Raw genomic sequence first — 20,998 nt, forward strand, 5'->3', positions numbered from 1 at the left:
GCCTGGACTCTTCAAAAATGTCATCATCATAAAAGACAACTGAATGCAATGCATGATCCCAGAACAGATTCAGCACTGAAAGAAAACTAGCTGTGAAGGGCATGATTGAGACAGCTGGGGACATTTTAATGAGGTTTGAATATTAGAGGATAGTATGGAATTGATTAAATTCCTACGTACACTCCCTGTGTAAGAGAATGTCTTTCCTTGTTTTTAGGAGATTGCCTGATTGCCCGCTGAAGAATTTAGGGTTGAAGTATCACTAAGTCTCAAATGGTACACACACACACACACACACACACACACACACACACCCCAAATGTGGCAATGGTTACCATATAGTGAAATGTTAAGAATGGTGTATAGGTGTTTATTGTACTACTCTTGCCACTCTATCCATTTGAATTTTTTCAAAATATAAAAATCACTTTTTTTAAAAGGTGAGAGTTTAAAAATGACTGATGTTCAGGCCCCGCCCCCTGATATTCTGATTTAATTGGCATGGGCTGCTGCCTGGGCTCCTGGATTGTCTTAAAAGTTCCCCAGGGGATTCCAACCTGCAGCCTGAGTTGAGACCTCCTGCTCTAAGCTTTTTCTGTGAAGGTCCAGACAGTCAATATTTTCAGCTTTGAGGGCCATATGGTCATTGTCCCTACTCAGCTCTGCCTTGGAGAGCAAAAGCAACATAGACAGTAAATACATGAATGGGTGTGGCTGTGTTCCAATAAAACTTTATTTGCAGATTTGGCCCCCAGGCTATATCTTGCCAATTCCTGCTCTAGACAGAGACGCAAGATGCAGCATAATCATCTTAATAACTAACATTTATTGAGCACTTACTGTGGGCTAACTGCACCTTCACAGACCTCTTTATGGTTCTCAGTGACTATGGGGTGAGTGCTATTATTCCCATTTTACAGATGAGGAAACCGAGGCACAAAGATGTTAAATAGCTTGCTGAAGGTTAGCCAGGCTTTGATTCCAGGGCAGTCCACCCTCAGGACCTCCACTGTAATTTCTACACCTCTCTCAAAGGTCTGGAATGAGAACCCAAACTCACTCCCTGTCCGCCAGCTGAGAACAGACCTTCCAGTGTTTAAAGTTCCCAGGAAGGGGCCTGGTCAAAGGGGACTATACACATTTGGATTTTTTTTTTGGACAGCTTTACTGAGACATAATTCACATACTATACAATTCACCCATTTAAAGTACACAATTTAACGGCTTTTAGATTATTCCCAGAGTTATGTAACCATCGCCACAATTTTAGAATATTCATTACCTCTCCCTGCCCCCGCAAAAGCCCTACACTCCTTAGTATGCATTGTTTTTTAAAGTTTCATATTCACTAAATGGTAGGGCAATTCTAAAAATTGAGATAAAATTTAAGTTTTTAATGTAATTAAAATGATTGTTATTTCCTCCTGATTCTGTGACTACTGCATATTCGTTATTAAAAAGGGGAGGGAGGGAAAAAGAAAAGGAAATGGAAATCCACAGCAATTTGACAAGCATAGGCAAGAAAAGCATACATCACCTTCTGTTCCCTTATCCTAGGACAACCGACATCAGTATTCTGCGAATCTACCCACCTCCCCACCCCCATTCCTCTTTCAGGGCTCGCTTTCTACAAACTACACACACACAAATATTTCATATCTTTTAAAAAAAATGGTGGGCTCTTCCGTGGTGCCCTTCTCCCTGCTCCATCCCTCAAAGTGGGGTGAGGTTCCTGGGGCTTAGATCCCTCCTCCCACCCCAGTCCACAGGGCCCTCTACTGCCCTCCCGTTGGGAACTGTCTTAGCGGCCACAATGATTTCAGTGGCGTCCCAGGAGCTGCTGAATACAAAACCAGGAGAAACCTCATGGGGTGATGGTTACGAATATAAGGGTCTAAGCTGGATGTCCCAGGTTCAAATCCTCAGCTCTGTTATTCCTAGCTGTGTGACTTTGGGTATGTCGCCTAACCTCTCTGAGCCTCAGCCTCCCCCTCTGTTAAGGGCAGATCACAATACCGCCCACCTTGATGACCTGTCCTAGACTTTTCTAGAACTCTGACACAGTAAAGGCTGTACAGCGTGTTTGCTTTTATTTTTACATCAAGAGAAGGCGTAGTGAACGGTGGAAAGGGAGGAAGGGAAAGGGGGCTGGAAAAAGGCTTTCCCTCTTAGCTCCTACCTCTAAGAGAATTAACCATTAAGTTGTTTGTTTGATTCTTGATAAAGGATGCCACAAGGTCCAGGTGCTCTATCCCTGGGGGCGAGAGGGGAGGAAATTCCAGTGGGTCCCTGCGAGAGCCAAGTGATCCCCTCCAGCTCCCTCCGAGATTGGCCCCGCCCTCCCCCTTGGGGGCGTGGTCCCCAAAGGGTCGGTCTCCCGGCCCAGCCTCGGGCTGCCCCACTGGTCCCTTTCTCCACCGTGCTAGGTACCCTCCCCTCCCCAGCACTCACCCACTCTCCCCACAAAGGCGTTCAACGCGTAGTCCCGGAAGAAAGGCCCCTCCATGCCCAGCAGCAGGGCCCGAGCGCGGGCCTGCAGCTGCTTTTGATGGAAGCGGTCGGGGATGAGGGCGACGCGCAGCTGGCTCAGGGCCTCCCGCACCGAGTGGTCACAATGCAGGCAGCCCCAGCCTCGTCGGGCGCTCAGGTCCAGGAGCAGCAGAAGGGCTAAGGTCAGAGGCATGGCACGGCCTTTGTGACTTCACAGAGAACCCGGTCGGCCCCGCCCCCCAGCCAGGGGCGGAGTCAGGGAGGCCCGGGGAGAAACACTCCGTGAGTGCGTGAGTGCGCAGGCGCGCGTTTGCTGAGCACCTACTTTGTGCCAGGCGTGGAGCTGGGAGCTAAGGAGAGAATCTCAAAAACCAGAGGTCTGCCCTGCCTTCTTGGATCTTACATTCATTCTTCAAACTTATGTGTATTGAGCACCTACTATGTGCCAGGTCTGCTCCAGGAGCTAGGGTTAGAGCTGAGAAAAACAGGAGATCCCTGCTCTTTTCAGAACTTACATTCTTCAATTCAACAAATATTTATTGAACACCTACTGTGTACCGGGCCCTGTCCTAGGCGCCTGATGGAGCACTGAGGCAAACAGACACAGTCTCTGCTCACGTGGAGTTTACAGTTCAAGACCTGTCAATGGAGCAGCCATTATCTCCAGCGGAGCGCTGGAGATAGACTGAATGAGATGGACACAGTTCCTGCTCATGGGGTTCCTTCTAGCAGGAGTGGAAGGATGTGCACGGGAGAGAAATGTAAAACCTAGTAAACAGATTAGTAAATAAGATCATGACAAACCGCATTAAGTGCTGGGAAGTAAATAAACCATGTGATATATCATGAGTTCCCAGTACGCTAGTGCCCGGAGGTCAGGGTTTGTGTTTCCTGCCCTTGTCCAATGCCTGACATGTCCTAGGTGCTCAATAAATATTTATTGAATTCAATGAATCCACAGAAGAGGAAAACACACCCTGTTTTTTCCCTGGATTTTTTTTTGTTTTTGGAAAAATCTTCAAACCTAGAGAAAAGCTACAGGAACAGTACGATAAACACTTGAATATGCCTTATTAACATTTGCATCCACTGTCTCTCTCTCTCTCTCTCTCTATGTATATATTATATAGAGATTGTTAATTTCGATTAAAAATGGGCAAAGGATTTGAATAGATATTTCTCCAAAGAAGATATAAGAATGGCTAATAAGTACGTGAAAAGATGTCCAACATCACTGAGCATTAGGGGACTGCAAGTCAAAACCACAATGAGCTACCACCTCACCCCCATGAAGATGGCTACTATCTAAAAAACAGAAAATAATGTGTTGGAAAAGATGCGGAGAAATTGGAACCCTTGTGCACTGTTGGTGGAAATGTAAAATGGTACCGCCGCTATGGAAAACAATATGAACATTCCTCAAATAATTAAAAGTAGAATTACTATATGATGAAGCAATTCCACTTCTGGATATACATCCAAAAGAACTGAAAGCAGGGACTGGAAGAAATCTTTGCACACCCATGTTCTTAGCAGCATTATTCACAAAAACTGAAATGTGGAAACAACCTATCAATTAACAAATCGGTAAACAAAATGTGGTATATACATGCAATGAGATATTATTCAGTCTTAAAAAGGAAGGAAATTCTGACATATGCGACAACACGGATGAACCTTGAGGTCATTATGCTAAGTGGAATAAAGCCAGTCACAAAAGATAAATACTGTATGATTCCACTTATATGAGGTATTGAGAGTACCTAGAGTAGTTAAATTCACATTCAGGATATTTAACATTGGCTTGATCGGTTCAACCATATTCAGACTTTCGTAAATGCCTCCTGACTCTTCTCTGCTTCAATATCACCTCCTCTGAGAAGTCCTCCCAGATTACCCCCTCCCTGTAAAGCATGCCTGCCTCTTTATTCTCTATTTTAGGGATCGGCAAACACTTTCTGTAAGGAGCCAGGTTGTAAATATTTTCGGCTTTGTCGTCCATAGTTCTCTTGCTACTGTAACAGGAAAGCAGCCACCGACAATATAGAAATGAATAGATGCAGCTGTGTTCCAATAAAACTTTATTTATAGACACTGAAATTCGAATTGCATATAATTTTCACGTGTCACAAAATATTCTTCTTTTGACTTTTTTCAACCCTTTAGAGATGTAAAAGCCATTTTCAGCTGAGGAGTCATGGTTTGCCATTAACTCTAATTATCCTGTTAGTTTCTGCCGTAGCTTTAATTACAATTTATAATTCTTTTTTTGTCTTTCTCCTATATCATCCAATAAACCCCTTGAGGCGAGGAACCACGTGTATCTTGTTCACCAGTATGTCCCCAACCCCTAGGAGGGAATTTGTAATAGATTTAAACTTAGATTTTAAAAAATGGAGCCTCAATTCAGTTATTGGGAACCCTTTAAACATGTTTGGAACAACGTAAGTATGGGAATCTACCTCTTCTACTGTAAATGTTATGAAATCTAAGTAGAGATCAAATGTTTTTAGTGAAAAAATTAGTGTCCGCATTGACCTGGGCTGTCCTGAGAACATTTTGAAGGCTTAGTACAATAAAAGGTAAAAAAATCTCAATAATTTTTATATTGGTTGCACGTTGAAGTGATCGTTTTTTGGGCCTATTGGGTTAAAGAAAATATTATAATTAGTGTCACCTGTTTCTTTTTACCTTTTCAATTTGGCTAGCAGAAAGTTTGAAATCACATGTGGGGCTCGAATTATATTTAAATTGGACATCGCTGGTGCCTAATGGGTATCATTTGAATTGAATTAGGTGTGATTAAAGTAACTGGGGTTAATGGGGAGAATCACTCAAGTTGTAATGAGAAGATTAGACCACAAGGGGGTGCTCACACCACACTGAAATTCTCTTTTTCCCACCTGAGAACTCTCACTCTTGGCTTCCTGCTGCCCTCGCCTACCTTTCCCAGGATTAGCCACTTATAATAATAGCTAATGCGCTGCAGATGATACTTTGAGATACGAACCGAGATATGAACTTGCCCGGCCTTTCCCCTTCCCCCATTACCATGCCGCAGGCAGGCAGTAGTGAGTCAAGGGGCTATTTGCCCCAAGGTAAGAAGTTGTCAGAATGGGACCGAAAATAAATGTGGGGAAACAAAGGCTGCAAATTCCTCCGCTTCTAAGCCCCAAAGCCTCAGGTCCAGGTGGGAGGCAGGAAGAATCTGGAAGCAGAACCGGTTTTGTTTCTCTGATGATGTAGCCACGCTAAAGGGCCATTTGGTAAAACTTCGTTAACTTAATTACCTGCGGATTTCACAACCTGGCAATTCCACTGTCTTTGGTGAAGAGGCTGAAGAAGTTCTCACGCTCGCCCATCAGGGGCAAAGATGTTCATCCCAGTGCTGTTTATAGTGGGGGTGGGGGGAGAGGGTGAAAGGCAAGCTGGTGTCCATCACTGGGGAGGAGGAGGTGCAGGGGAGGGTGGAGGTCCAGGACGGAGGAGTCTGTGGGTGTGAAGCAACAGACCAGGCTGTGCACACAGCAAGAATGCATCTGAGTGAAAATAGTAAGAAACAACCCAATACTGTTGATATAAATGTAAAATTTATATGTCCCAAACAAAAATACACAATGTGTAAGAGCACCTACAAACGAAAGAACCACAATAAACATGATAAAATAGTGACTCTGGCTGGGAAGGAAAAGGAAGCAGGTGGTGAGGGCAAAATGGAGTAAATGAATAAGAAATAAATAAAACTAACACTGGGTTTTGTATGAACCAGGTGGTTAAGTGTGCCTCTGGGGTCAGACTGCCCACTTTAATTAATTAATTAAAATTAAGCTCTGCCTCTTAATTACTGGGGGCCCTCAGTGAAATTAGGTAATTTCTCTGTGCCTCAGCCGCCTCATCTATAAAATGGGATAATAGGAGTGCTGACATTACATTACGGGGTCGTCCCGACAAGAATGAAATAACATAAAATGTATAAAGAGTTTACATAGTACATAGCAAGTGCTATTACCTGCCGGCTATTTTTTATACATTTTATGAACTGAAGATTATTTACTTAATCTTCTGCACCTGAGGTTGTTAGAAATGTAAGGGAAAAGGGAGGCTCTCTGAGCTGGAGGGGAGAGAGATGCGAGAAGGAGAGAAAATTAAAAATTTGGCTGTGAATGTGGGGCCTTCTGAGTCTGGCAGAGGTGAGGCGACATGAAAGATGCATGCTGTATCAGTGTGGGCTGGGTTATGCTGCTGTAACAAAGAGCACAAATGCCTCAGTGGCTTAAAACAGCAAACTTATTTTTTTGCTGTGTCATTACGGTTGGCTGGTCAGAACTCTGGGGCAGGGAAAAAAAGAGGAGAACCCACAGTTGTTCTTAAATGCTTCCAACCTCAAATGACACCTGCTTGTTGGCCAAATTGAGTCACAAGGCCACATCACCCTTCACAAGAGTGAGGAAGAATGATCTTTTATGGGCCCAGAAGGATTGAGAGTTGGAATATTTGCGAGCAGCTTGACTGACCAGCTCAAAACCCTCTTTACACTTAAGGACCTGAGAGCTGAGAAAACTCATCCTGAACGTCTGGGGCTTGCTCAGAAAGAAGACAAACCTGTCAGAGAAGTTCCCTCATGCCATCAGGGTGGGGCAGTGTAATAGTCACCTACTGCTGTAACAAAGTACTGCCCCCCCCCAAAAAAAAAAAACAACAATAAGCATTTGTTATCTCACAGTTTCTGTGGGTGAGGAATTGGGAAGTGGCTTAGCTGGACTGTTCTGGCTCAGGGTCTCATGACGTCAGCTTGGGCTGCAGTCATCCATCAGAAGGCAAGACTGAGGCTGGAGAACCTGCTTCGAAGATGGCTCACTGGCAAGTTGGCCCTGGCTCTTGGCAGAACACCTCGTGACCTTGCTATGTGGGCCTCCCCACAGGCTTCTCAAAGGTCCACAGGATAGAGTATCTGGCTTCCCACAGAGTGAACATTCCAAGAGAAAGCCAGGAGGAAGTCGTCATGTCTTTTGTGACTGACCTAGCCTCCGAAGACACACGCCATTACTTCTAGTGTATTCTGTTAGAAGCAAGCCATTGAGTCTGGCTCACATTCAAAGGAAGGGGAATCAGCCTCCACCTTTTGAAGGGATGAGGGTCAAAGAATTTGTGGCTATATTCTAAAACGACCGCTGGCAGCCGTATGGTGGAACGGTGGGGTGTGCATTTGGCCATCAGAAGCCTCCATAAACGTCCTATAGGCTCCGGGGCACAAAGGAAATGGGGTAGAGACTGCTGGTTGCCACCCAAATCGGATCCCCCCTTGAGCATGCGTTAAGTACCACACATCTTCCTAGCTACTCATATACGTTAATTCAAGTCATTCTCATGACAACCACACGAGGTCATAGAACAATACCTTACATTGATTGAGCCCTTCCTAAGTGTCAGGCACAGTCCTAAGTGCTTTACACGTATCAACTCATTTAATCTCACGACTCAGTGAGACAGGTACTGTTTTGACTCCCATTCATAAGTAGGAAACTGGATCAGAGAGGTTAAGTAACTATTCTAAGGTGGCACAGCTAGTTAGTGGGAGGGCTGGGCTTTGAACCTGGGCAGTCCGGTTCCAGGGTCCAGGCTCTAGAACACAACTCTGTATTATAAAGAAAAGACTTTATGCTTTATGCGTACATTGGGATTGTAAAAAGTGGTACCCGCGGCTCAGATATTTTCAGAGGTTTTGCTGTGCTCCGTGAACCTTGTAAAGTAATTGACATAAAATAGCGTATCGCCCAAATGAAGGCATGACTTAGCACATTTAATGGGCGTGCCTCTTTTTTAAAAAAAAAAATCACCATTTGACAGATGTGGAAACTGAGGCTTAGCAGGGTCAAGCCACTTGTGCTGGGTCGCGCAGGTAGAGACAGAAGCAGGAGTCGGACCGGGCAACCAGGTTGGGGTCCTGACCATGAGCCCCGCTGGGCAACACTAATGGCCCTGTTTGGCGTTGGCTGAGGCAGGCAGAAAAGAATGCCAGGGAAACGGTTGGAGGGATTTGGCTTTGAGCCCGGTGGAGGAGGAGGTGGAATTAGAAGAGGCCGTGCCAGCGCCTGGGGGGGGGGATGGGGGAGGGGGGCTGTTTCCCACCATCCACTGTCCGTGCCCAGCCCCCTCCTCAGTCCACATCGCGTGGCCCCAGAAAGAGTGGCCTGTTCCCTAGCGCTGCCGTGGGAGGAGAAATTGGGACAAGCTCTTTGGAAAGCTGGCAGGATCTACAAGAGCTGGCCGTCCACGTGTCCCCTCTGTGTGTACCGGTGAGAAACGGGTGCACGCGGCCGCCAGGGGACACGAATGCCCACAGTCCCCACTCTGTGAGGATCCCAAGCCGGAAACCACCCAAATGTCCGTCAACAGGAGACTCACTAGATAAACCTACTGTGTTTTTTTGTATTGATTAAAGTGCATTCCTGTTTTCATGGTTTTTTTTTTTCATTTAAAACTAATAAGTGCTTCCCTTCGTTTTCTAGTAACTCGGTGTAAATATCAGGTGTTGCAGCTTTACGGTTTTTTAAAATTTTTTTTAAATTTTTTTAATTGAAAAATTATTATTATTTTTTCATTGACATTGTCTTTGTAAAATATTTTAGATACCGTATTCTTTTTTTTTTTTGCGGTACGCGGGCCTCTCACTGTTGTGGCCTCTCCCTTTGCGGAGCACAGGCTCCGGACGCGCAGGCTCAGCGGCCATGGCTCACGGGCCCAGCCGCTCCGCGGCATGTGGGATCTTCGCGGACCGGGGCACGAACCCGTGTCCCCTGCATCGGCAGGCGGACTCTCAACCCCTGCGCCACCAGGGAAGCCCCATTTTCACCATTTTTAAGCGTACAACGTGGTGGCATCTAGTACATTCACATTGTTGTGCAGTCATCACCACCATCTGTCTCCAGAACGGTTTTCATCTTGCAAAACTGAAACTCAGTACCCATTAAACACTAAGTCCGTTTTCCCCCTCCCCTTAACCGCTGGTATCCAATATTCTACTTTCTGTCTCTATGAATTTAACTACTCTAAGTATCTAAGATAAGTGGAATCATGCAATACTTGTATTTCTGGGACTGGCTTATTTCACTAATGTCCTCAAGGTTCATCCACGTTGTAGTGTGTGTCAGAATTTCCTTCCTTTTTTTCCTTTTTTCTTTTGTGGCTGTGCCCAGCAGCATGTGGGATATTAGTTCCCCGACCGGGGATCAAACCCATGTCCCCTGCAGTGGAAGCGTGCAGTCTTAACCACTGGACCGCCAGGGAAGTCCCTTCTTCCTTTTTAAGGCTGATTGATATGACATTGGTTGGATAGACCACATTTTGTGTATCCAGTCATCCATCAGCAAACAAGTGGATTGCTTTGACATTACGTGTTATGTCCTTTTCTGGATGTGTGTTATATTTCACAATAAAAAAACTTCATAACTAAATAATGTGCATCAAAAAACTAAAAGTAGAGTTGCCATATGACTCAGCAATCCCACTCCTGGACATATATCCAGACAAAAGTACAATTAAAAAAATACACGCACCCCTATGTTCATAGCAGCATTGTTCACAGTAGCCAAGACATGGAAACAACCTAAATGTCCATCAACAGATGAATGGATAAAGAAGATGTGGCATATATATATGGATATAACTGAGCCATAAAAAAGAATGAAATGATGCCATTTGCAGCAACATGGATGGACCTAGAGATGATCACACTAAGTGAAGTGTGTCAGACAGAGAAAGACAAATATCATATGATATCACTTATATGTGGAATCTAAAATATGACACAAATGAACTTATCTATGAAACAGAAACAGACTCACAGACATAGAGAACAGACTTGTGGTTGGCAAGGCGGAGGGGGTGGGGGAAGGAAGGATCAGGAGTTGAGGATTAGCAGATGCAAGCCATTATATACACAAGGGATAAACAATAAGGTCCTACTGTATAGCACAGGAAGCACTATTCAATATCCTGTGATAAACTATAGTGGAAAAGAATATGAAAAAGTATGTATACGTGTATATGTAAAACTGAATTACTTTGCTGTACAGTAGAAATTAACACATTATAAATCAACTGAACTGCAATTTAAAAATTAAAATTAATGTGCAGTGCTATTTGCTGAATTAATAGTGTACACACTGTCTCTCTCTCTCACACACACATGCACACGCACACACACACACACACATCCTGGCCTGGGCCTTGGTGTTGCCCCGAGGCAGAGCTGGGGCCCATCACCTGGGGCATCTCTGGGGTCACTTCTGCCCTGGTTCAGTGAGTCTCACACCCACAGGGTGGGGCACTGTTACACCCACAAGCTACTGTTACACCCACAAGCTCCAGGCTCCAAATACTGTCACACCCACTGTCCGGGTTCCTCTCAACTCTTGTCACCCAGGCTGGTTGGGGGGCTATGACATTTCTGTTCAGACTTTGGCTCTGAGGCTGCTCCTGGGGCCAGAGCGCCCCACACCCTCCCTAGGTCCTTCCTGTTCTTCAAGCTCTGTCCCTCACTCTGTTTTTCTCTCTTTTTGTCTTTCCCTTTGTCTGGTCTCTGTCCTCCATCTCTGGATCTCCATCTTCCTGTGTCTCTCCTTTTCCTTGGCTTACTTTTTCTTTTCTTTCCTTCCTGGCATCCTTTAACCTCTGTTCGGAGAGCCACACACTTGCTGTGTGACCTTGAGCCTTTGAGAGCCTTTGCCTCTCTGTGCCTCAGTTTCTCATCTGTACCACAGCAGTTGCAGGGCCGATGTGAAGCTGGAGGGAGTTACCACGTGTCCCAAGGGCATCTGGTGTACAGCTAGTGCTCAGTCAAGATCACAGCCAACATTGGCAACTCTGCGCCAAGCCCTGGGCTAAGATTTAAGACATAATGATTCATTTACCCCTCACAGTACCCCTATAAAGGAGGTAAGGTATTGCCCCCAGTTTACAGATGAGGAGACTGAGGTTTACAGGCTAGACTTGCCCAAAATCAAACAGCGAGTAAGTGGTGGGGCCAGAATTTGAATGCAGGTCACCTGGCCCGATCCCTAACCCTGAGCTATGAGACTTCTAGAGTATTAACTGTTATGTTTATCAATAAATATCAGAATTTCTGAGGTACTACTGACACCTGGGGCTGTATGATTCATCGTGTGGGGGCCATCCGTGCACTGTAGGATGTTCAGCTGCATCTCTGGGTTCCATCCACGAGATGCAAATATCACCCCCATAAACATAAGCCGAAAGCAGCAGGAGAGGTATTTCATTGATCTACTCAGAAATTCTGATTGGGGAAGACTCAGACTCTGTCCACTCCCCTAGCCTCCTCCCTGGCCTCCCTGCCTCCAATCTCCCCAACCAGCCCATTCCCTCCAGGACCCCAGAGCTGATCCTGCCCCTCCTTTGCTCACAGCCCTCTCATAACTCCCCAGTGGCCCCAGGACAGCGCCCAGCCCTTCATTGGAGACACCTGGCATCACCCTCTCTTGCACTTCTATATCACCTACGCCCACGAGAGGCGGGCACTCGGGGATAGTCTGACTCACACCTCCAGACTTTGTGCAGGCAGGTCCCTCTGCCCAGAATGCCCTCCCCATTCTCTCCTTCCCCACCTGCCCAGTGGACTCAACTCCATGCCCGAGTCACAGCCTGGCATGTGCCCTTTGACCAGCTACTCCAGTCTAGGAATTCAGCCTTCAGATAACAGTCACACATGAACTTGAAGAACCAAGCACATGGATATTCACCTCAGCACTGCTAATCCTAGCAGATTAGAGGGGAGATAACCTAAATGTTCATCAGGAGGGGACTTCAGATAGATTCCAGGAGGAGGCTGTAAAGTAAACAAATTTGATAGCTGCCCACAATTACGAACAGAATCCTCTTCAAATATGTTACTAAGGGAAAAACACAAGGTGCAAAATCAAGCGTACTCTGTGCTCTGCCCCTCTGTCGCTCGCTGTGTGAGCTTGGGAAAATCACCTCACCTCTCTGAGCCTCCATTTCCTCGTCTATAAAATGGGACATTCATAATCTCAAAGGTTGAGGTGAAGATTACATAACAAAACATGAGGAGGAGAACCATATATATAAATATAAATATTCAGAAAATGTGAGCTTTTAACGTTAGGGCAGAGGTTGGCAAACTTTTTCTGTAAAGGGTCAGTTAGTAAATATTTTTTGCTTTGCAGACTACATGGTCTCTCTTGCAATGACTCAACTCTGTTATCATTGTGCAAAAGCACCATGCGTCAAAGAATGGACGAGGCTGTGTTCCAATAAAACTTTATTTAATATAACAGACAGCTGGCCCATGGGTCATAGTTGACCCGCGTATTAACATTGAAGAAGAGGCAACTGTTTATTTTTACAGGCTTTGTATGCCCCTCCAGCCTCCAAACTCATTTCCCTTTATCAGACAATGTTGTGGTATTGGTTTCTCTTTCCCTTTAGGGGTCAGCCCTCCCCATGCCCAGACCTTGAACTCCCAGGTCAGGAGCCTTATCTGAGCTCTGTGGGTCTCCAGAACCAGCCTCTACCCCTGTCCTAGGAGCACAGCAGAAATATTTGTTGAATTCATCCATTCATTCATTCATTCATAGAGACAGAGCATGCCAGGCACTGTTCTAGACACTGAGGCTATAACAGTGACCAACACAGACACAAACCCCTGGAGCTTATGTTCTAAAGGGGGAGACAGACCATAAATAAAATAAACACTTAAAACATGTAACCTATTAGATGGTCTTATGCACCACAGAGAAGTAAATAAAGCAGGAAAAGAGAATGAGAGTGTGTCGGGGGGCTGTTGATAATTTCCATAGTTCTGCCAGGGGAGGCCTCATTGATGAAGGTGAAGTCTGGATGGAGATGAGGGAGTGAGTCATGGGAATATCCCAGGGGAAAGCTTTCTGGGCAGCGGGAACAGCAAGTGCAAAGGCCCTGGGGTGCGAACGTGCCTGGCATTTTCAATGAACAGTAAAGAAAGCAGTGTGATAGCAACTGAGTGCATGATGGAAAGAGTGGAAGATCTGAGACAGGGTCAGAGGGGAGATGGGGTGGGTTGTACAAAGCCTTATGGTGAGAAGTTTGCTTTTACTTTGAGTGAGGTAGAAGCCGGGTGGTATCTTAGTCTGCTCAGGCCGCCATAAAAAATACCATAGACTGGGTGGCTCCAACAACAGGAATTTATTTCTCACAGTCTGGAGGCTGGGAAGTCCAAGATCAAGGTGTCAGCAGATACTTTCCCCAGTAAGAGCTGTCTCCCCGGCTTGCAGACGGTGGCTTCTCCCTCTGTCCTACGGCAGAGAGAACACGAGCTCTGGTTTCTCTTCCTCTTCTTATAGGGCCACAACACTAATCCCATCCTGGGGGCTCCAGCCTCATGAACTCAGCTAAACCTAATTCTCTCCAAAGACCCCACCTCCTAATACTGTCACACTGGGGGTTTGGGGCTTCAACCGATGTGTTTTGGAGGGACACAAACATTCAGTCCATATTGGGAGAATTTTGAGCAGAGGAGGGATGAGATCTGTCTGAGGTTTTAACAGGATTCTTCCGGCTGCCAGGTGGGGAATAGGCTGTGGATGGAAGCGGAGAGCCCAGCAAGGAGGCAATAGATAAATCAGGAGGTGATGGTGGGCTAGACCAGGGTGGTGGCAGCTGGGTAATGGGGAGTGGTGGAAACTGGAACATATTTTTGAAGGTACAGGCTACAGAATCTATTGACAAGTTGGTTATGAGATGTGAGAGGAAGTGAGGAATCCAGGATGACTCCAGAGGTTTTGGCCTGGAAGGATGGACCTTCCTCCCCCTGAGACAGGGAGACAGAGAGGAGGAGGTCTAAGGATGGTGGGGTAGGCTGAATAATGACACGCCCCCCATAGATGGCCAGGACCTAATCACCAGAATCTGTGAGTATGTGACGTTACATGGTAAAAGGGACTTTGCAGTGGTGAGTTACATGAAGGATCTTGAGGCGGGAAGATGATTCTGGATGACCTGAATGGGCCCAGTATCATCACAAGCGTTCTTATAAGAGGGACGCAGGAGGACCAAAGGCAGTAGTATGAGATGTAACCATGGAAACAGAGGTTGCAATGGGCCATGAGCCAAGGTGTGCAGGCAGCCTCTAGAAGCTGGGAAAAGGCCAGGAGACAGATTCTCCCCTCAGAGCCTCCAGAGGAACCAGCCAACAAGCCCTGTCGACACCTTGATTTTAGCCCAGCGAGACCGATGACAGACTTCTGGCCTCCAGAACCGGAAGAAAATAAACTTGTGTTGTTTGAAGCCACGAAATGTGTGAGAATCGGTTACAGCAGCAACAGGCAACGAAGACAGAGGGGGAGAGGTTAGGAGTTCGGCTCGGGACAGGATGAAATGTCTGTTTGACACCCATGGGGAAATGTCAGGTGGACAGGTGGGTGAGTCTGGGGTTTAGAGGAGAGGTCTTGTTGTGAACAAATGAATGAATGAAGTCATCTCGGTCACTCCAGAGGGATCAACGGCTCCCTATCTGCTCTCTCTACCCTGCCCCCGCCAGTCCATTCTCCATTCTTTGCTGTAGGGACCCTTCTGATACAAAATCCCATCCTGTCCTCTCCGCTTAAAGTGTCCGGAGGCTCCCTGTGAGCTCAGGATTTAGTCCACATTCCTCACCACTGAGCCGTGCCCACATCTCCAGCCTCACCTCACGCTCCATCCTGCTTGCTTCTCTCCAGCTGCACTGGCCTTTCTGTTTTCTGCGTGCACCTTGTATCTTCCTGTTACGGGACCGTTGCCTATGCTGTTCCTTCTGCCTGGACCACCTTTCCCTCCCGTTCTACCTAATAACTCCTACTCACTCTTCAAGTCAAAGCTCAATAAGGACACCTCCTCAGGGAAGTACTCTGGATGGTCCCAACAAGGTCAGATCCCTCTATTATATATTCTCAGAGCATCACGCATCTTTCCATGGAAGCCGTCGGCAGGGAGGGCATTTTACATAAGAAGGAAGCTCTAAGAGGACAAGAACTTCCTGCCTGCTGTACCCCCAGCATCTAGACCAGCACCTGGTACACAGTAGGTGCTCAATAAATATTTGTTGGATGAGTGAATGAATGAGCAAATGTATGAATGACAAAAATAACAAGGATGCGTACTGACAGCCACGGACTCAGAGAGGAAGGGATAAATGTAAACCCTTTGGCAAAGGAAGTATGGGCTGGGGATGGTGTGAGGGGAGAGAAGGAGACGAATTTGGAGAGAAAGAATGATAATAACCTTGGCTGAGAGAAGGAAATCCAGCCAAGAGAGTGGAAGCTTAGTCCAGACATAAAAGGACTCCCCCTTTTTTTTTAAAGAAGATGTTGGGGGTAGGGGTTTATTCATTAATTAATTTATTTTTGCTGTGTTGGGTCTTCGTTTCTGTGCGAGGGCTTTCTCTAGTTGTGGCAAGCGGGGGCCACTCTTCATCGCGGTGTGCGGGCCTCTCACTGTCGCGGCCTCTCCTGTTGTGGACCACAGGCTCCAGACGTGCAGGCTCAGTAGTTGTGGCTCACGGGCCCAGCTGCTCTGCGGCATGTGGGATCTTCCCATACCAGGGCTCGAACCCGTGTCCCCTGCATTAGCAGGCAGATTCTCAACCACTGCGCCACCAGGGAAGCCCCAGGACTCCACTTTTAAGCTGCATTGTCCAATGTGGCAGCCAGTTGCTACCTCTCGCTCTTCTTTTTTCTTAAAATTTATTATTTTTTATTTATTTACTTTTGGCTGTGTTGGGTCTTCGTTGCTGTGCGCAGGCTTTCTCTAGTTGCAGCGAGCAGGGGCTGCTCTTCATTGCGGTGCGTGGGCTTCTCACTGCGGTGGCTTCTCTTGTTGCGGAGCACGGGCTCTAGGCGCGCGGGCTTCAGTAGTTGTGGCTCGAGGGCTTCAGTAGTTGTGGCTTGCGGGCTCTAGAGCGCAGGCTCAATAGTTGTGGCACAAGATAAGGAAAGGCGCACCATGCAGGTGAGGCAGGAGATAGACGGGCTGCAGGCTGAGCCGCTGGAATTCATCCTCTGTGGACAGATACTCCAAGATGAAGACAATAGCAGGAGAGAGGAGCTGAGCCCTGCCCAGATAAGAGATAAGTAGACCACATATTTCTCATTCTCAAGGTCAAGGAGACCTTCCCAACTACACATGTACAGAAAGGCTCCTCAGAGGTCGAAAAGGGAGGGGACGCCTTCCCATAGTAGGTGCTGTCAACCTACCCATAGGCCTCTTTGCTAGAATCCATCTTGGCTAAGAGATGTGCGCGCACGCAGGGGAGGACCCTGAGATATACGAAATACAGACTCAGAGCCAGGCAAAGCAAGATGATTGACCAAGGAAACCCGGAAGAATTGTCCCATATAAGTGATTCAAACTACCATGAGGGCGCGACTCCCTCTCTGAGCCCACTCATTTGAGTCTATTCACACGTACCCTTTTTCCTCCTAATAAACCATTTACTTGTTTCACTACTTTCCGTCTCTTTGTGGGAATTCATTTCTACACAGCTGATGGGCCAGGGCCTTGTCACTGGCCAATGGTCCCTGGTGGTCTAGTGGCTAGGATTCAGCCTTCTCACCGCCATGGTTTGACTTCAATCTCTGCCTGGGGAACCAAAATCCTGCTTCAAGCCGCTGCAGGCTGAGGCCACCTGGGATCACAGGGACTTCTGTTTTGTTCAGTGCTGTATCCCCGGCGCCTGGCACACAATAGATACCCAGTATATATATTTATTGGATGAATGATGAATGAATGCATGAAAGAACGAGTAAGTGCAGGAATGGAGTAACCAGGACACGTGCTTGTCTTTTGAAGATAGTAATGGAGGGTTAGAGTCCCGGCTGTGTGGCTTCGGTCAGGCAACGTCAGCTTCTTGGGTCCTGGTAGCCAAGGGGAAGAGAATTTGGGTAGATGGAAAACCTGTTTATAATGATCTGACCCTGGAACTTAACTCTGTTTCGCCCGTAAACACAAAATACTTCTTGCTCAGTCTGAGTTATACCAACTGTTCCAGGGGTGTGGCTGGCATGTACATTGAGAGATTTTGCTCCATTGTACTCTGAGATCATCAGAAGAGTTGACCGCAATTTTGGAAAAAAATCCCACGTCTGACAGCACAGTATCTCCTGGTTTTTGACTTCATACGTATCCCCATGTCAGGCTGGGTTTCTAGCTGTTGCTTTCATGTTGATTGTTATCCATACATTGTCATCCATGCAAGCCCTGGCTACTTCTTTATGTAGGCTGGGTCTCAAACTTTAATGAACATATAACTCCTCTGGGGGGAGGCTGTTCAAAGGCAGATTCTGATTTACAGGGTCTGGGATGGGGCTGGGGAGTCTGCATTTCTAACAAGCTTCTCAGAGTTGCTATGCGGCCGGTCCATGGATTGCACTTCCAGAGTAAAGTTCTGGGGTGGGGTTTCTCAGCCTCTGCACTACTGACATTTGGGGCCAATGATGCTTCGTCGTGGGACAGCCCTGTGCATCGTAGGATGTAGCAGCGTCCCTGGGCTCTACCCAGCAGCACTCCTTACCAGTCATGACAATTGTCTTAGTCTGTTTGGGCTGCTATAACAAAATACCATAGATAGGTAGCTTATAAACAACAGATATTTATTTATCACAGTTCTGGAGGCTGAAAGTGGAAGATCAGAGTATCAGCATGGTTGGGTGAGGGTCACAGACTTCTTATTGCATCCAAACATGATTGTAAGGGTAAGGGGGTTCTTGGGGTCCCTTTTAGAAGGGCACTAATCCTGATTGTGAAGGCTCCATCTTCATGACTTAATCACCGCCCCAAAGTCCCACCTCCAGGTACCATCCCTTGGGGATTAGGATTTCAACATATGAATTTTGGAGGTACACAGACATTCAGACCTTAGCAACAAACAAAATGGTCTTCAGACATTGTCAAGTGTCTCCTGAGTGACACAATTCCTCCCTGTGGAGAATCACTGATCTAATTAGAAAAAGATCAGAAAAAGTTTGACAACTCTTGTTCTAGAATGTTCTTAGCAGCCTTATTGTAATACCCCCAACTGGAAATTACACAAATAGCCATTCACAGTTGGATGAATAAATAGACAGTGTTGTATTCGTACAATGGAATGTCATCCAGCAGGGGCTGACAAACTTTTTCTGTTGAGGACCAAATAGTAAATATTTTCAGCTTTCTGGGCCATATGGGCTCTGGCACAGCCATTGAGGCATGCAAGCAGCTACTGACAACAGTAGATGAATGGGAGTGACTGTGTTCCAATAAAACTTTATTTATACAAACAGTCAACAAGCTGGCTCTGACCCCCAGGCTGTAGTTTGCCAACACCCACCATACAGCAATGAGAATAAACAATCCACAACATAGAACCTTGATACATTATGTTAAATGAAAGGGGTACAGACTGTCCAATTCCACTTATATGAAATTCAAGAACAGGAAGAACCGAAAGAAAAAAAAAAGAGAGAGAGATGAAAAGAGAAAAAGAACAGGAAGAACTAATCTATGGCAATAGAAGTGAGGACAAAGGTGACCCTTGAGGGAAGGAACACAAGGAGAGCTATCCTGATTTTTTAATCTGGCTTCCTGGACATGCTCGCTTTGTGATAATTCATTGAGCTGTACACCTATGGAGTGAGCCCCCCTTTTCTGTGCATATTATTGTAAATAAAGATGGCAGGGGCATTGGCTGGGATACAGCAGCTGGGACTCACTAGAGGCCCCTGATCTCTTGGTGGCATAGGAATCTGACGGCTTCGCAGCCTCACAGCTGTTGGGGCTTCTCAGAACCGCTGACAGAGTGAATTCGACACGGTGTAAAAATTCTCAGATTCTTACGAGAACCACACCCCCATGAGTCTACTCCCTTTTAATCTCACCAGTTTCAGACCAGGAAATGAGCAGGAAAAAAACAAATTAAACACCTCCAAGATACCAAGGGAAATGTCGTAAACACCAGGCGGTGAAATTTATATTTGTTACTCATAGGAGAACACAGTCAACTCCTCTCCTTCAGGCTATGACTCGAGTGACAGAGAGACCTTCCCAGACCACTCTATCTAGGGGAGCAGCCCCTCACCCCACCACTTCCTGTCCCCCTTCTCTGTTTGTGTTTTGCCTTAGTGTGTGTGAGGGGTTGAATTGTGTGCCCCTCAAAAGGGTATGTTGTAGCCCTAGCTTCCAGTAGGTCAGAATGTGACCTTATTTGGAAATAGGGTCATTGCAGATGTAATTGGTTAAAATGAGCTCATACTGGAGCAGGGTGGACCCCTAATCCAATGTGATCGTTGTCCTTATAAAGAGAACGCCATGTATAGACAGAGATGCACAGGGATAATGCCATGTGACAACAAAATTAGAGATTGGAGGGGCGCAACTGCAAGCCAAGGAGTGCCAAAGATTGCTGACAGCCATCAGAGGCTAGGGAGAGACAAAGAAGAATTCTTTCCTACAGGTTTCAGAGGGAATATGGCCCTGCTGACAATTTGATCTCAGGCTTCTGGCCTCCAGAACCATGAGACAGTAAATTTCTTCTTTTTTTAAAAAAAATATTTATTTATTTATTTAATTTATTTTGGCTGCATCAGGTCTTGGTTGTGGCATGTGAACTCTTAGTTGCGGCATGCGTGAGGGATCTAGTTCCCTGACCAGGGATCGAACCCAGGCCCCCTACAAAGTCTTACTCACTGGACTACCAGTGAAGTCCTGAGACAGTAAATTTCTATTGTTCTAAGCCATCCAGTTTGTGGTACTTTTATTTATTTTTTTAATATTTATTTATTTATTGGCCACACACATGGCATGTGAGATCTTAGTTCCCCAACCAGGGATCAAACCCATGCCCCCTGCAGTGGAAGCACAGAGTCTTAACCACTGGACCACCAGGAAAGTCCCTGTGGTCCTTTTTTTAATGGCCACACCAGAAAACAAATAGAGTGTGCATTACCATCTGACTTATTTACCTTGTTTATTCTCTCCCCACTGGGATGTAAAATCCATGAAGGTAAGGATTTTTGTTTGTCTTGTCCACTCCCGCATCACCATGGACTAGCACAGAGATTGTCATTAGTAGGTGCTCAATAAATACTTGTTGAATCAATTAATTCATTAATTTTGAAAACGTAGAGTGAGCACTTTCTTTATATCAATGCACTGCATGGACAGAGAGGGTGTCTAAGGCATTGATGCTGCCCTTGGTGAGCTCCCACCCTAAGAGGACAATTACAAAATACAGACAAAAATAACTAGACAAGTCTGCATGAAATGAGTCTGGAGGACAAGGCTCTGGAGATTTAGGAGATAGAGCAGTGAGGGTTAGGCGATGAGGGAACACTTTAAGGAGGAATCTGGATTTCAGCTAAGCCTTGACAGGTTGAATTATGTCCCCGCCCCACCAAAGATGTTGGAGTCCTGACTCCAGGGACCTGTAACTGTGATCTTATTTGGAAACAGGATCTTTGCAGTTGCTCAAGTTAAGTTGTGATCA

General features: G+C 46.2%; 1 protein-coding gene across 1 annotated transcript; it reads right to left on the reverse strand.

Moving 5' to 3' along the window:
* Positions 1-1,625: 1,625 nt before the first annotated feature.
* On the reverse strand, positions 1,626-2,685 carry IZUMO2 (IZUMO family member 2). Its single transcript, XM_027079196.1, has 2 exons — positions 2,452-2,685; positions 1,626-2,254 (listed from the first exon to the last, which is right to left on the reverse strand). The coding sequence occupies exons 1-2, from the start codon at positions 2,681-2,683 to the stop codon at positions 2,169-2,171; spliced, it is 318 nt and encodes a 105-aa protein (XP_026934997.1). The 5' UTR covers positions 2,684-2,685; the 3' UTR covers positions 1,626-2,168.
* Between the last annotated feature and the right edge of the window lie 18,313 nt (positions 2,686-20,998).

This window comes from Aethalodelphis obliquidens, unplaced genomic scaffold (genome assembly GCF_003676395.1).
Source record: "Aethalodelphis obliquidens isolate GAN/ISIS:26980383/991018 unplaced genomic scaffold, ASM367639v1 scaffold43, whole genome shotgun sequence".
Lineage (NCBI taxonomy): Eukaryota > Metazoa > Chordata > Mammalia > Artiodactyla > Delphinidae > Aethalodelphis > Aethalodelphis obliquidens.

What these genes read in the sequence shown, in the direction of transcription:
- IZUMO2 (XM_027079196.1), bottom strand. Translation starts at nt 2,683, where the DNA reads ATGCCTCTGACCTTAGCCCTTCTGCTGCTCCTGGACCTGAGCGCCCGA. An exon ending in CGCCTTTGTGGGGAGAGTGG is followed by an intron (nt 2,255 to 2,451) that starts GTGAGTGCTGGG and finishes TCTCGCCCCCAG; the next exon opens with GGATAGAGCACCTGGACCTT.